Source organism: Pan paniscus, chromosome 19, assembly GCF_029289425.2.
Source record: "Pan paniscus chromosome 19, NHGRI_mPanPan1-v2.0_pri, whole genome shotgun sequence".
In the NCBI taxonomy this organism is placed as follows: Eukaryota; Metazoa; Chordata; class Mammalia; order Primates; family Hominidae; genus Pan; species Pan paniscus.
In genome coordinates this window covers 25,981,213-25,997,495 of record NC_073268.2, presented here as the reverse complement: position 1 = coordinate 25,997,495, position 16,283 = coordinate 25,981,213, and the positions used below count along the sequence as shown (strand labels likewise).

The 16,283-nt window shown below is 41.0% G+C and overlaps 1 protein-coding gene across 7 annotated transcripts in view; it reads right to left on the bottom strand.

The window, feature by feature from the left end:
* The window catches only part of FBXO47 (F-box protein 47), a 34,871-nt gene extending 19,462 nt beyond the window's left edge, over positions 1 to 15,409 (bottom strand). For 2 of the 7 annotated variants that reach the window (XM_063599108.1, XM_063599106.1), the window contains exons 1-6: positions 15,353 to 15,386; positions 13,565 to 13,656; positions 10,790 to 10,996; positions 9,832 to 10,002; positions 5,146 to 5,222; positions 2,829 to 2,906 (exon numbers count right to left, since the gene is read on the bottom strand). In XM_063599108.1, coding sequence (XP_063455178.1) covers positions 2,829 to 2,906; positions 5,146 to 5,222; positions 9,832 to 10,002; positions 10,790 to 10,970 — 507 coding nt within the window. In that variant the 5' untranslated portion in view covers positions 10,971 to 10,996; positions 13,565 to 13,656; positions 15,353 to 15,386. Of the gene's footprint in view, positions 1 to 2,828; positions 2,907 to 5,145; positions 5,223 to 9,831; positions 10,003 to 10,789; positions 10,997 to 13,564; positions 14,611 to 15,179 lie in introns of all 7 variants that reach the window. The other 5 variants (XM_055101892.2, XM_055101896.2, XM_063599107.1 and 2 more) reach the window with 4 other exon arrangements.
* Between the last annotated feature and the right edge of the window lie 874 nt (positions 15,410 to 16,283).

The window sequence follows — 16,283 nt, the reverse complement described above, 5'->3', positions numbered from 1 at the left end:
GAGCAAAGCTCTGTCACAAAAAACAAAACACGCCAGGTGCGGTGGCTCACACCTGTAATCTCAGTACTTTGGGAGGCCAAGGTGTGCAGATCACGAGGTCAGGAGATTGAGACCATCCTGGCTAACATGGTGAAACCCCGTCCCTACTAAAAATACAAAAAATTAGCTGGGCGCGGTGGCACGCACATGTAGTTCCAGCTACTTGAGAGGCTGACAGGAGAATCACTTGATCCCTGAGTGGAGGTTGCGGTGAGCCAAGATTGCGCCACTGCACTCCAACCTGGGCAACAGACAGAAACTCTGTCTCAAAAACAAAACAAAACAAAAACAACACAAGTCACTACTGCCTTATGAGTGTAACTGTTTTTAGCATATGATCAAGGTGATGTGCAATTTTTACCCATTATGGAACAATCAAATTAATAACAAATTTACATAAACAAAACTTGGAAAGCTCCAAAATCCAGTTTCTTTTTGGTTGGAAAGGAAGTGTCTTTTCAGAGAACTTTTTTTTTTTTTGAGATTCAATCTCACTATGTTGCCCAGGCTGGAATGCAACGGAGAGAACTTTTTTATATGTTTGTTTGAGAAGGTTTAAATGGTACTGAATCCTGAACTTTGACAATGTGAGGCAAGTAACTAAAACGCTGAACACAGTTTAGATATTTCACTTACAACCATGCTGTGGCTTTAAGACTAGAGTAGAACCCCTTTGACCTCCCCCAGTTGTCATTTATGATATTGCTTATAAATGAGAATGATCCAATTTCAATGTGACAATTCTGAGCATTTATTTATGACTTTTTTTTTTTTTTTTTTTTTTGGTAGAGATGGGGTTTTGTCATGTTGGCCAGACTAGTCTTGAACTCCTGACCTCAGGTGATCGGCCTGCATCAGCCTCCCAAAGTGCTGGAATTACAGGTGTGAGCAACTATGCCTGGCTATTTATGACTTTTGAATGTGAACAAACAAAACACTTTCATTAGCTGGGCACAGCAGCTCATGCCTGTAATCCTAGCACTTTGGGAGGCCGAGGCAAGTGGATCACTTGAGGTCAGGAGTTTGAAACCAGCCTGGCCAACATGGTGAAACCCTGTCTCTACTAAAAAAAAACCACACACACACACACACACACACACACACACACACACTAGCTAGGTGTGGTGGCAGCCCCTGTAATCCTAGCTACTTGGGAGGCTGAGGCAGAAGAATCACTTGAACCTGGGAGGCTGAGGTTGCAGTGAGCTGAAATCACGCCACTGCACTCCAGCCTGGGTGACAGAGCAAGACTCCATCTCAAAAAAAGAAAAAAAAAATTAATCTGGCCAGTCGTGGTGGCTAATGTCTGTAATCCCAGCACTTTGGGAGGCTGAGGCGGGCAGATCACCTGAGGTCAGGAGTTTGAGACCAGCCTGACCAACATGGCGAAACCTCGTCTCTACTAAAAATACAAAAATTAGCTGGGTGTGGTAGCGCATACCTGTAATCCCAGCTACTTGGGAGGCTGAGGCAGGAGAATTGCTTGAACCTGGAAGGTGGAGGCTGCAGTGAGCCGAGAGCGTGCCACTGCACTCCAGCCTGGGTGACAGAGTGAGACTCTGCCTCAAAAATAAATTAATTAATTAATAAAAACTAATCTTATTCCCTGTGGAAGGACATACAAGAAACTGAAAACTGATTATTTCTGGTGAAGGAAACTCAGTGGACAAGGAGAGAGACTAACTTTTTACTTTATACATTTTCTACCCTTGGAATTGTACAAGAATACATACATAGGTATTACATGTCCCAAAGAAAGAAAGAAATAAGTAAAAAACAAAATTAAATAACAAAAATCTGTCTTGGAAGAAGACTAGTAGGAGGGCTTAGACCCCTGGAATCTGGGTGAGTAGGAGTTGGTGGCTGGTAGGCTGAGCACAGCAAGATTCTTACGGGTGCAGTGCCTGCCTCACAAGGTTGTTGTAAATTTAAATTAGTTAATACATGTTGTTGGGTGTGGTTGCTCACGCCTGTAATCTCAGCACTTTGGGAGGCCGAGGTGGTTGGATTGCTTGAGGTCAGGAGTTCGAGACCAGCCTGACCAACATGGTGAAACCCTGTCTCTACTAAAAATACAAACAAATAATTAGCCAGGCGTGGTGGCGGGCACCTGTAATCTCAGCTACTCAGGAGGCTGAGGCAGGAGAATCGCTTGAACTTAGGAGGTGGAGGTTGCAGTGAGCCGAGATCATGCCATTGCACTCCAGCCTGGGTGACAGAGTAAGACTCCGTCTCAAAAAATAAATAAATAAATAAATAAAAATAAATTAGTCAATACATGCAAACTGCTTAGAACAGTGTTTGGCACATAGTAAGATGAATAAACGCTAGTTATTATCTTCTTTGTTTACAATAAAAGATTAGTCAAAATGTTCTTGAAATAATACAACTGATTACTAATATCACACCTTAAATAACCAGCCCAAGACTAAACTCATTATATAGATACAGATACACGCATGCACACACACCACCTCATAATATTTCTAATCTTTTCAACTAGTAGAAACTTTGAGGACACCAATTATTCAGGAGGAGTAACCTTCATTCAGCATATAGAATGGTTTGGGGGATAAATAAATGTCAAACATTTTTTACCACTGAGAAACTCAAAACAAAAATCTGAGATAGCAAACACTATTAGATTAATACATTCTCAAATCTTTATTTTATTTTGCTCTTTTTAAGATTATTATAACTTTATTAACCTATGAAAAGAGATATTGGATATTCTATTTGTTATCAGTTCCAAAGGTATCCCTTTTCTTCTCTGATTAAAAAAAATGTACCTGTAAAAACATGCCATAACATGTTAATCCTAAACACTGCATAGGAGCTGCACAGCCATTGAATTTAAAGCAGGAAACCTGTAGAGAAAACAATGTTAATACCTCCTTGTCAGTGAAACTATAGTTTGACAATGGTGGAACAATGGTTTGACATTCAAATTTAATGGAAATAAGCAAGAATTTTTTCAGCATCTATTCTGATCAACATTGGTTACATAGGTGGGGATTATAAAAGTAGTATAAAAGTCTCGGCTGCGCGCGGTGGCTCATGCCTGTAATCCCAGCACTTTGGGAGGCCGAGGTGGGCAGATCACGAGGTCAGGAGATCGAGACCATCCTGGCTAACATGGTGAAGCTCCGTCTCTACTAAAAATACACAAAAATTAGCCGGGTGTGGTGGTGGGCACCTGTAGTCCCAGCTACTCAGGAGGCTGAGGCAGGAGAATGGCATGAACCCAGGAGGCGGAGCTGGCAGTGAGTCGAGACCGCGCCATGGCACTCCAGCCTGGGTGACAGAGCAAGATTCCATCTCAAAAAAAAAAAAAAAAAAGTCTCTACTCTCAAGGAGTTCACAATTTACTTAATAATAATAATTTTTTATTTTTATTTTTTATGATGGAGTCTTGCTCTGTCACCCAGGCTGGAGTGCAGTGGCATGACTTTGGCTCACTGAAGCCTCTGCCTCCTGGGTTCAAGTGATTCTCATGCCTTAGCCTGCCAAGTAGCTGGAATTACAGACACCACCAGGCCTGGCTAATTTTTGTACTTTTAGTAGAGACGGGGTTTCACCATGTTTTATAACTTCTTGTATAAAACCTTTTGCCGGTTTAGTAGAGACGGGGTTTCACACCTGTAATCCCAGCACTTTGGGAGGCCGAGGTGGGCGGATCACGAGGTCAGGAGTTCGAGATCAGCCTGACCAACATGGTGAAACCCCGTCTCTACTAAGAATACAAAAATTTGCTGGGCGTGGTGGCACACGCCTGTAATCCTAGCTACTTGGAAGGCTGAGGCAGGAGAATTGCTTGAATCTGGGAGGCGGAGGTTACAGCGAGCTGAGATCGTGCCACTGCACTCCAGCCTAGGCAGCAGAGCGAGACTCCATCTCCGAAAAAAAAAAAAAAACAAAAATTAGCCGGGTGTGGTGGCACATGCCTGTAATCCCAGCTACTCAGGAGGCTGAGGCAGGAGAATGGCGTGAACCTGGGAGGTGGAGCTTGCAGTGAGCCGAGATCGCGCCACTGCACTCCAGCCTGGAGGACAGAGCGAGACTCCATCTCAAAAAAAAAAAGTTTTATTTATGAATGTCATGCTTTAGGAAGAGTAATCTTGATTCAGCATACAGAGCGGTTTCGGGAGTAATGAATTGGATGACAGAAAGGTCATCTGGGAAGCTGCTATAATAATATAGACCAAAACTCAATGCAAATGCTGACATGAAAAAATTGGCCGGGCAAGGTGGCTCATGCCTGTAATCCCAGCACTTTGGGAGGCCAAGGTGGGCAGATCACCTGAGGTCAGGAGTTCGAGACCAGACTGTTCAACAGGGCAAAACCTCATCTCTACTAAAAGTACAAAACTTAGCCAGGTGTGGTGGTGGGTGCCTGTAATCCCAGCTACTCAGGAGACTGAAACAGGAGAATAGCTTGAACCCAGGAGGTGGAGGTTGCAGTGAGCCAAGATCATGCTGCTGCACTCCAACCTGGGTGACAAGAGCGAGACTCCGTCTCAACAAAAAAAAAAAAAAAAAAGAAAAAGTCAGTGTATCAGAAACAGCAGATACCACTGAGTGTAGAACTGAACTATCAAGAGTTGGACATATGCTTGGATTTGTATATAAAATTGAGTCTTATAAAAAGACTATGCCCAAACATATTAATACACATTTCCAAGTCTATTATCATAAAATGTTTGTCATTTTATATATTAAAAATACTTTCCTATGTTTCTACACATTTAAACAATAAAATTTCAAAATTCAGAAATTATTTCACTTTAATACAATATCTAAATCACTACTTTAAAACTTCCTTAGGATTTGTATGTGGTGTAAAATATACTTTATACTCTGACAAACCTAATAAACTTGAATGATGTGCTTAGTTATATATGAAAATTGTTTTATAACAAGTGAAAGATTACTACATTTTGACATTATATAATCTCGAAGTACTTGGTAAAGTATTAGATTATAATAAATCAATTTTTTAGTGCTAATTCATGAAATTCTAATATAGAGTAAAATGAGCATAAGATAATAATAAAATATCTTTACTGGAAATCAAGATTGTAAACTAATTTAGAAGTATGATCTTACTTCTGTGAGTATCTTGTGAATGTATTTTAGCCTTTCCTTGGTGGGTAGCAGCAATGTGCATCTTTTAAACAGTAGACCTAAGAAAGTAAAGAGACATAAGAAAAAATGACAACAATACAATTAAGAACATCAATAGAGAACAGAATAATGTTTCCTGAAAGTCAAGTATGGTATATCACAGTGGACTATGAGTTGATATGATTTCTAAGAGAAAGTTTGGGAGGAAGGGTGCAAAACACTTTCCATTTATGGTATTTACCAAGTGACTCTGATGCTCATCTAAGAGGCCTTGACATAAAATCTTGCAAAAAATTGTTAAATTGCTACTATAGGACACATGGAAAAATACATAGAGTATAAAAGATACAATAAGACAAAGACACACTAGAGAAATTTTATTTTGTCTTTATTCCACAGAAAACAGATTTCAATATCTCTTGAAATTAACCTCATGTCCACAAAGGAAAATGTTTTAAGAGTTGTTAATCTAAAACATGGAAAGAATGAGAAAACCGATTTTTTTTTTTTTTTTTTTTGAGACAAGGTCTTACTCTGTCGCCCAGGCTGAAGTGCAGTGGCACGCCATCATGGCTCACTGCAGTCTCGACCTTGTGGGCTCCAGTGATCCTCGTGTGTGCCACCAAGCCCAGCTAATTTTATTTTTCTTGATAAAGGGTCTCGTTCTGTCACCAGGATGAAGTGCAGTGGCGTGATCTCCGCTCACTGCAACCTCCACCTCCCAGGTTCAAGTGATTCTCCTGCCTCAGCCTCCCGAGTAGCTGGGACTACAAGTGCACACCGCCACGCCCAGCTAATTTATGTATTTTTAGTGACAAGGTTTCACCATGTTGGCCAGGATGGTCTCGATCTCTTGACCTCATGATCCGCCTGCCTCGGCCTCCCAAAGTTCTGGGATTACAGGTGTGAACCACCATGCCTGGCCCAAGCCCAGCCAATTTTTAAAAAACATTTTTTTTTTGTAGAGACAGGGTCTTGCTTTGTTGCCCAGGCTGGTCTCGAATTCCTGGGCTCAAGCAATCCTTCCACCTTGACCTCCCAAAGCACTGGGAATAAATTGCGTTGGGCCGAGAAAACAGGTTGTGTATCCTTCTCTCCAAATACAAAAATTTAAGTCATAAGTACTTAAAATTTCAGAAGCTAGATTTTTTTTTTTCCCCACAGAAAGTATCCAGTTAGGATGAAATACCCATCTCTTCCTTCTAAGATATCCTTTTATGGGACTTGCATGTTAAGAATGTATAGGATTTTGTGTACAGATACTTTAAAAAGAAAAAAAAAAACTCCTCAATTTCTCAGTGAGATGTGTAACTTGAGCTACAGTGACAGGAAGTGTATGATTTGTTTCCTCTAACTTTAAACGTTCTATTTTCCTAAAATGGCCATACATTGTTAACATTCCTATGAGGGCAAATGTCCTCAAACTAAAAATAAGATATATGGTAGGAAAATACATACCTGAACCTCATGACTTTTTTCAGCTTTCATCTTCTTTGTATTTACTTTTTTACATATTATAATTACTTTATATAATTCTGAAGAATCTACAGGAGTCTAATTTATTTTTAGAAGTTGCTATGTTTGAGTAACACATGAACAGAATTGTTTTAAACAAAAACCCTCTTTATTTTTGTATATAAAAAGACATTTTTCATACTTGACAACTAAGGGGAAAAAAAGACATTTTTCAGTGTTTGGTTTTTAAGCTGAGTTCTTTCCCTTCATACATTGGTATCCAGTTTCACAGCATATCATAACTAAGGAATTCCAGGCATTAATTCTTAGAATTCTACTCCTGGGCACAATTGATCCTCCTGCCTCAGCCTCCTGAGTATCTGGGACTACAGGCACGTGTGACTGCATCCAGCCTTATTTTGGTATGCTGATTGCCTAATATAAAACTCCTATTTTTAAGGATTACAACTTACCATAAAACCCAATACTGGCTGTTTAAAAAAAAAAAAAAACCACAGGTGCTCTGCTATACCCTTTAGAGACTAACTTTTTTAAAGTTCTTCCCTAAATAGAGTCAGATGTAATGTTCTTTCCACATTGGCCATCTGCTCTGTTTTATATGAAGAAACAAATTAAAATTTATAATTGGCCGAGTACAGTGGCTCACTCCTGTAATCCCAGCACTTTGGGAGGCTGAGGAGGGCAGATCACTTGAGGACAGGAGTTCGAGACCAGCCTGGCCAACATAGTGAAACCCTGTCTCTACTAATACAAAAATTAGCTAGACATGGTGGTGCATGCCTGTAATCCCAGTTACTGGAGATGCTGAGGCATGAGAATTGCTTGAACCCAGGAGGCAGAGGTTGCAGTGAGCCGAGGCTGTGCCATTGCACTCCAGTCTGGGCAACAGAGTGAGACTCTGCCTCAAAAAAAAAAAAAAAAAAAAAAGAAAATTATTCTTCAAAGCATTGTGTGTGTGTGTGTGTGTGTGTTTGTGTGTATGAATATGAGACAGGGTCTCACTCTGTTGCCAAGGCCGGAGTGCATTTTCACAATTGACTCACTTCAGCCTCAACCTCTGCGGCTCAAGTAACCCTCCCACCTCAGCATCCTGAGTAGCTGGGATAACAGGTTTTGTCCTCTAATTTGTTTCCTCTAACTTTAAACATTCTATTTTCCTAAAATGGCAATACACTGTTAACATTCCTATGAGGGCAAATGTCCTCAAACTAAAAATAAGATATATGGTAGGAAAATATATGCCTGAACCTCATGACTTTTTTCAGCTTTCAGCTGGGCCGCCATGCCCAGATAATTTTTTAATTTTTTGTATAAATGGGGATCTCCCTATGTTACCCAGGCTGGTCTTGAACTCCTGGGCTCAAGCGATCCTCCCACCTCAGCTTTCCAAAGTGCTGGGATTACAGGCATGAGCCACTGCGCCCGGCCCAAAGCACAGCATTCTGAAAATCTTATTTTAATGTCTGAAAATAAGGCTGGATGCAGTCACACATGCCTGTAGTTTCAGATACTCAGGAGGCTGAGGCAGGAGGATCGATTGTGCCCAGGAGTACGGGCCAGCCTGGGCAATACTGCAAGATCCCATCTCAAAAAAAAAACAGTGAAAACAATAATAGATCAGGTAAGAATGACGACATGAGAAAATGGTAAGTATATCAAACATTTACTTAAAGAATTAGTCATAAACCAAGTGTTTGCATCAAAATTAAATAGAAAGTTGAAATCCTTACATGAATAAAACCATTTAAAAAAGCAATTAAGATCAATACATATTTGTACTTTTTACTGAATTATACATATAATTGTCTTAGTGTTTTTGTTAGTTTAAGCAATTGAGACTTGATCAGGGAGAAAAATTTCTTTCAGATCAAAACCAAAGTATAAGCTCTACTGTATTACCCAGGTACCACTTCCTCTACAACTAATGATGAATTAAAAATAATTCTTTCTCTTTTTTTTTTTTTGACATGGAGTTTCGCTTTGTCACCTAGGCTGGAGTGCAGTGGCGTGACCTCGGCTCACTGCAACCTCCATCTCCTGGGTTCAAGCAATTCTCCTGCCTCCGCCTCCTGAGTAGCTGAGAATACAGGCATGTGCCACCATGCCCGGCTAATTTTTGTATCTTGAGTAGAGACAGGGTTTCACCATGTTGGCCAGAGTAGTCTTGAACTCCTGACCTCAGGTGATCTGCCTGCCTCGGCCTCTCAAAGTGCTGAGATTACAGGTGTGAACCACCACAGCCAGCCGAAAAATTATATTTATAATGAGAAGTAGGAAAAAGTAGTTTCCATTTTCTGTTACAGGCTTTACTAAGCCTAATCATAAATACTGAAACCAACAACACTGTAATCAGATCAGATACTTTTCTTTCATTTGGTCTTATTAAATAAACAGGTAATCATCAAATACATTTTGATGTATTTACATATCCACATTCTTAATATCTTAAATCTAAGCATCCTTGGGCTACTAAAAGGCAGTATTAACTTAACTTACTGTTATGCCTTTATTTAAATCACACCATCTTGACATTTGGTTTTATTGCCATGCTTTGATGAATTATAAAGTGGTTTCATAATTAAATCGGTGTTATTAAGTCAAGTCAAAATTAGAATTTTACTTCAGCACTCTCTGGGACAATGAAATCAATGAATGGAGTAAAAGGCATAAATGATTACAAATTAAGGAAGAAAGATTATACAGAATTTGCTTTGATAAGGTCAGTTTAATTATAGCTTAGCCACTTAATAGTAAATGTACTTAAAAAACCGTAGTTTCTGCTGAGAGGATAAATAGTCTTCCATAATAATGTGTTTAAATTTCTATTTTAAAGGACTAGATTATGGTTGAAAGGGAAAAGAGATAAAGAGAGAAAACTCACTTGATCCACAGGAAGTGACGCATAAAAAATACATCAATTTCCTAAACTGATAAGCCACTAGACGTTAAGCATCGGTGATGTTATATCTATATGAAATCTCAAGAATTGACACTTTACATCAAAATGCATTTTCTCACCTTTAAAGATAACTGGTTAAGGGAGTGTTCTCACACTAAAGAGTAAAAACATCATAGAAACAGGCATATTTTGGAATATATTCCATTTCCTACTGGCCTTACAGAATTGTATACTAAGTTTCTCTTAATTAAGCACAGTTCTTTACTTGTTGCAATTCTCATTACATAAGTTACCTAGAGATCTGTAGTGCTCCAGTATAGCAGAGTCTTGTCTCCTGTCAGGCAGCTCAAGGTTATGAAAGTCCTGTAGTAAAAGTCTTTTGCTTCCTGATGAGGTTGAGATATAATTAATAATGTGTTGGCTGACTGTTTTGGACACCATGCTTAGCATGCTGATATCCTTCACTACCAAAAGAAATATATATGTGTATGTATCAATGGCTTAAATGCAAGAACATCACTATTAACACAGTCTATTAACTTACAGGTTAACTCAATCATCATCACTATCACCATCATCATCCCTTTGGGAAAAAAGGGAAAAACCTTAAAATTGTTTAAAATCTGGTTCTCAATGAATTAGAGACATGTTTGGATTTACCAATCAAGGTACTATGTCATAATTACAGGCATGTTTTCAAGAGTTTAAGTACTGCTGTGTTCAAAGGAAGATTTAAAAAAATTAATTTAGGGCTAGGTGCAGTGACTCATGCCTGTAATCCCAGTAGTTTGGGAGGCCAAGGCGGACAGATCACCTGAGGTCAAGACCAGACTGATCAACATGGACAGACTCCATTTCTACTAAAAATACAAAATTAGCCTGGCATGGTGGCGCATGCCAGCTACTCAGGAGGCTGAGGCAGGAAAATAGCTTGAACCCGGGAAGTGGAGGTTGCGGTGAGCCGAGATTACGCCACTGCACTTCAGCTTGGGCAACAAGAGCAAAACTCCATCTCAAAATAATAATAATAATAATAATAATAATAACAATAATAATAATAATAATTTAAGTATTGTGCTTTCTCATTGTACTCCTTACCTGACAATAATGAAACTTTAGAAAATAAACACTTAAACTTAACATGAATGTCATTAACATTTTAGCATGGCCCAAGATGACAAACTAGTTCTTGGGAAAAATTAAAATACTCTAGTGTCTTGTGTAGGCTATTCATAAGTTCCCAAACCTCACCTGACAAATATTTTAAAATTATCTGGAATATTTCCAATGGTAAGGCTTTAAAATTTCCAAATGTTGATATGGGTTGAAAGCCTGAGCCAAGGGTCTTGGAATAACAGCTGCTTTGACGATTACTACGTCTAAGTTTCTGGTTGGGAATCAAAGTGAAATTTGTATTTATTCTGGATGCCATTCTTCTTCTTGTCTCATAAATTTATCCTGGTCAGAAAAACAAAGTACAAGAGACAAGAAAGAAAGGAAATTAAAGCAAGAAAGAGATTTTTTTTAAACGAAGAGGTTGATAGTATGATATGCAATAGCTGTTTCTCCGTATTTACAAAAGATTTTTGGTTTTTTTTTGAGACGGAGTCTTGCTCTGTTGCCCAGGCTGGAGTGCAATGGCGTAATCTTGGCTCACTGCAACCTCCACCTCCCGAGTTCAAGTGGTTCTTCTGCCTCAGCCTCCTGAGTAGCTGGGATTACAGTCATGTGCCACCATGCCCAGCTAATTCTGTATTTTTAGTAGAGACGGGGTTTCGCCATGTTGGCCAGGAAGGTCTCAAACTCCTGACCTCAGGTGATCTGCCCTCCTCAACCTCCCAAAGTGCTGGGATTACAGGCATGAACCACTGAGCCTGGCCCCACTTACTTTATTACAGCTAAAATTTAAATAGTTTTAAAGTCTCTATTTTCATCTCTTTTTTTATTGTTTCGAACAAAAAAAGTCAGTACTCAGTTTTAAATAAATAGAAAAACATTACTATGAAATTTTAAAGCTACATTAATATTTTGACTTTTTAAAAGAATATAGGCTGGGTGTGGTAGCTCACGTCTGTAATCCCAACACAAAAAAGTAGGTGGCATTACTATTACCAATTATGTGCTGTATAATACTCAAATAAGCAGTGAATTAAAGTCTTTCTTCTTTTCTTTGTTGGTTTTTGTTGTTGTTGTTGTTGTTTTTTTTTGTTTGTTTGTTTGTTTTTGTTTTTTTGTCAAGGTCTTGCTCTGTTGCCCAGGCTGGAGTGCAGTGGCATGATGATAGCTCATTGCAGCCTTGAACTCCTGGGCTCAAACAATCCTCCTGTCTCAGCCTCCTGAGTCGCTGGGACTACAGGCACAGAGCCACCATGCCCAGCTAAAGTAAAAAAAAAAAATTTGTTTTTGTGGAGGCAGTGTCTGCCTGTGTTGCCCAACCTGGTCTTGAACTCCTGAGCTCAAGTGATCCTCCCACCTCAGCCTCCCAAAATGCTGGGATTATAGGCACAAGCCACTGTGTGTTAATAAGACTAGAATAAATACATGAATAGTAATAATTCTTCCCTCAATTCCACCTTCTGTTAATAATAGCCACTGGCTGAGTGACGTGACTCACCCATGTAATCTCAGCACTTTGGGAGGCGGAGGTGGGTGGAACACCTGGGGTCAGGAGTTTGAGACCAGCCTGGCCAACATGGTGAAACCCCGTCTCTACTAAAAATACAAAAATTAGGCCGGGCCCAGTGGCTCATTCCTGTAATCCCAGCACTTTGGGAAGCCAAGGTGGGTGGATCACCTGAGGTCAGGAGTTCGAGACCAGCCTGGCCAACATAGCGAAACCCCGTCTCTACAAAAAATACAAAAATTAGCCAGGGATGGCAGTGTGCACCTGTAATCCCAGCTACTTGGGAGACTGAGGCAGGAGAATTGCTGGAACCTGGGAGGCGGAGGTTGCTGTGAGCCCAGCTAATCTGAAGGCTGAGGCACAAGAATCGCTTGAACCTGGGAGGCGGAGGCTGCAGTGAGCTGAGATCATGTCATTGCACTCCAGCCTGGGGCAACATAGTGAGACTTGGTCTCGAAAAACAAACAAACAAACAAAAACTAACAATAATAATAATAGTCACTGATGAATCTTAGAAAGGGCCTATGCATCTTGATTTCAAAGACAAATATTTCTTAAACTCATTAAATGCAACTTATTAAAATCACTGATTATTTACTTACACTAAATAATTTTTTTTTTTTAGACGGATTATCGCTCTACTGCCCGGGCTGGAGTGCAGTGGCGCGACGCCATCTCAGCTCACTGCAACCTCCGCCTCCCAGGTTCAAGTGATTCTCCTGCCTCAGCCTCCCAAGTAGCTGGGATTACAGGCACGTGCCACCACTAGTAGCTGGGATTACAGGCATGTGCTACCACACTCAGCTAATTTCTGTATTTTTAGTAGAGACGGGGTTTCACCATGTTGGTCAGGCTGGTCTGGAACTGCTGACCTCAGGTGAGCCACCAGCCTCAGCCTCCCAAAGTGCTGGGATTACAGGCGAAAGCCACCACGCCCGCCCATTACACTAAATAATTATTTAAACATGTGTACCACACAGCGACTTTGTGTCACTCTATTGTTCTAATTCAGAAAACAATGTCTTTTGTGTATACATATACATATACGCATAATTACAACTCCAATCGAAGGCTCCTTGTTTCTGAAGTAACAACTAAGGCATTTTCATCAAAGATATATAATTGTATCTGGCCAAAATGCATTTTCTCCTTTCTACAAATTGCTAAAGTAACATTGTTACTTATACATCTTGAAATGTTACATATCAACTTACATCAATTTAAAATTGGTTACACATTTGAAAACATAACAAAGAAATTTAGTGTTTAGTGAAAAGTACACTCTGAACCCCTTTGAAACCATACCACAGCGATTGGGGTCAGTATTCAGTGAACACTTAAATTAGGAGGTATTTTAAAATTATCATTAAAATTACACAAATAGGCCGGGCATGGTGACTCACGCCTTAATCTCAGCACTTTGGGAGGCTGAGGCCGGTGGATCACGAGGTCAGGAGATCGAGACCATCCTGGCTAACACGGTGAAACCCCTTCTCTATTTAAAAAAAAAAAAAAAAAAAATTAGCCGGGCATCGTGGCACGTGACTGTAGTCCCAGCTACTCTGGAGGCTGAGGCAGGAGAATCGCTTGAACCCGGGAGGCGGAGGTTGCAGTGAGGCGAGATCGCACCACTGCACTCCAGCCTGGGTGACAGAGCAAGAATCTGCCTCAAAAAAAAAAAAAAAAAAAAATTACACAAATAACAACTTTACACAATACAGCTAAACAAGAAGAAAAAAATTAAGTTCACTTATAAACACTTTGGTTTATATAATTTCAGACTTTTACATACATATATTTCTTTTTAACAAAAAAGAGGGATCACTATATATACTACTTTGTAATCTGCTTTTTTCAATGAATTCTCTTTCCATGCTAATAACCTTCTACAAGTAATCATATTTTAATGGCTATGTGTCATTCCACCAAGTAAAATAATCTTAATTTGTTTAATCCATAAGGCTGTTTGTAACCTTAACTTTTCACAGTAGGCGTTTTGTTTGTTTGTTTGAGATGGAGTTTCGCACAGTCTCCTGGGCTGGAGTGCAGTGGCGCGATCTCGGCTCACTGCAAGCTCCGCCTCCCGGGTTCAAGCGATTCTCCTGCCTCAGCCTCCCTAGTAGCTGGGATTACAGGTGCCCGCCCCCACGCCCAGCTAATTTCTGTATTTTCAGTAGAGACGGGGTTTCACCGCGTTAGCCAGCCTGGTCTCGATTTCCTGACCTCGTGATCCGCCTGCCCCGGCCTCCCAAAGTGCTGGGATTACAGGCGTGAGCCACCGCACCCGGCCAACACAGTAGGTGTTTTAAAGCATTTTTATTACAATAGCATAAATCCGACCTTGGCTTCTTCCTGTTTCTCTGAGAAATGTGGACAGTGGGGCTTGGGCCCGTGGGCTCTTCAAAGACTGTCAGTCACCAGGCGGGGACTTCACTGTGTCAACTATGAACTATATACATGTTTAAAATAAATATAAATAAAAATTTAAAAATGATAAGCCCAAATTCTTTTAAAACTCAAGTCTCCACTTATAGTTCCTTATTTTCCTCACTCAGAGCTGGACGTTTCGTAGGGAAAAAGCAAGCTTTTGTGAAAATTCTAAAGGTATAATCCTAAATTATTTCTGGTTTCCGCTCACCCCTCCAGCGAATAAGAATCACAGCCCCAAATAATAATAATAAAATGATGTTTCATGCCCCCTGTTCTATCCCACTAATTTTGACCGCGCGTGAAAGGTTTTGAGGGTTCAACTGGATGAACCTCCCCGCCCCCCACACCTTTAAGATAAAAACTACATTCACAGGGATGTCTGTTTTAACATAAAACTCTTGTAAGGGCCCCACCCCATCTGTCGGGCAGCTGCCCCCAAACATCTCCAAAGCCGCAAACTAGGGAAGCCTAAAGGACAAACTGGTCAACAGGAGAATCAGACCACACGGGGTACATGTTTCGCTCCCTTCAGTCCATGAAAGATGAAATTATCGCAATAAAATACTGGGGAAAAAACCCCTCTTTTACCACAGATTTTGACAGTTTTTCCGGCTACAGAGTCACAGGAAAGTGGGAGTTAGTCGTTTTGCCCCACCATCCTCAAATTTCTTAGTGTTTAGAAAAGAAAATATCTCCTCAAGAGCTTCCCGCCAGGAGGCGAGACGGTCACACTCCCGTAGGCTCCGGAGCTGCAGTCCTACCCACCAGGCGTCCCCGCGGCCTCTAGAATAGTGTAGAATCTTCCCAAGAGCCCCCGCGGGAAGGAGGCCCGCCCCCTCATGAATAGCAAGCAGCCTCAGCTCTCGTAGTGCCCGCCTCCCTCATGAATATTGTAGATCTTCCCAGAAGCCCTAGCGGGAAGGAAGTTTCCCCCCCCTCCCCCCGCCCCGCTTTATGAATAGCAAGAGAGCCAGCTCCCATGGTGCCCTCCTTCTCATGAATAACTAACAAGGGCGAGGTTCCTGGAGCCCAAACTCAGGCCTCAGCCACCCTTCGCTCCAAGCTGAAGACAAGAAGGGGCTGGAGCCGTTGTGGTGTGGGGAAGGGGAGGGTGTAGCCCAAGATCCTGAACGCGGCGAGCCACGTCTCTGCTCCACTGCCTTTCCCTTCACCTAGTTTTGAGACAATTTTTGAGTTCCTCCCACCCCCACTAACTCCAGTAGGGCAAGTTACAAGGGGTTTCATCAAACCTTTTGGTGGAAAAAAAACCTCCAGACATTCCTTTTTAAATCTGTCTTGCCGGTGCGGTGGCTCACGCCTGTAATCCCAACACTTTGGGAGGCCGAGGCGGGAGGCTCCCTTGAGTCCAGGAGTTTGAGACCAGCCTGGGCAACATAGGGAGACCCCCACCCCCAGCCATAACCCTGCTCCGGGTCTCTAAATAAACACATAAATAATAAATCTGTCTGGAATCAAAGGAAGATGTGTCTCCATCCTCTCAAGATGGAATCAAGACAAATCTTTCTAGCTAGGCCTTCCTGGCTAGAAGATTAAATTCTCATTCATTCATTTCTTCATTCATTCTGTAACTATTTATTGAAGCCTGCTCTGGGCCGGGCACAGGAGTAGGCCCTAAGGATGGAATAGAGAACAAGACAGATACGTTTCCTGCTTTAATGGAGTTTATTAGCC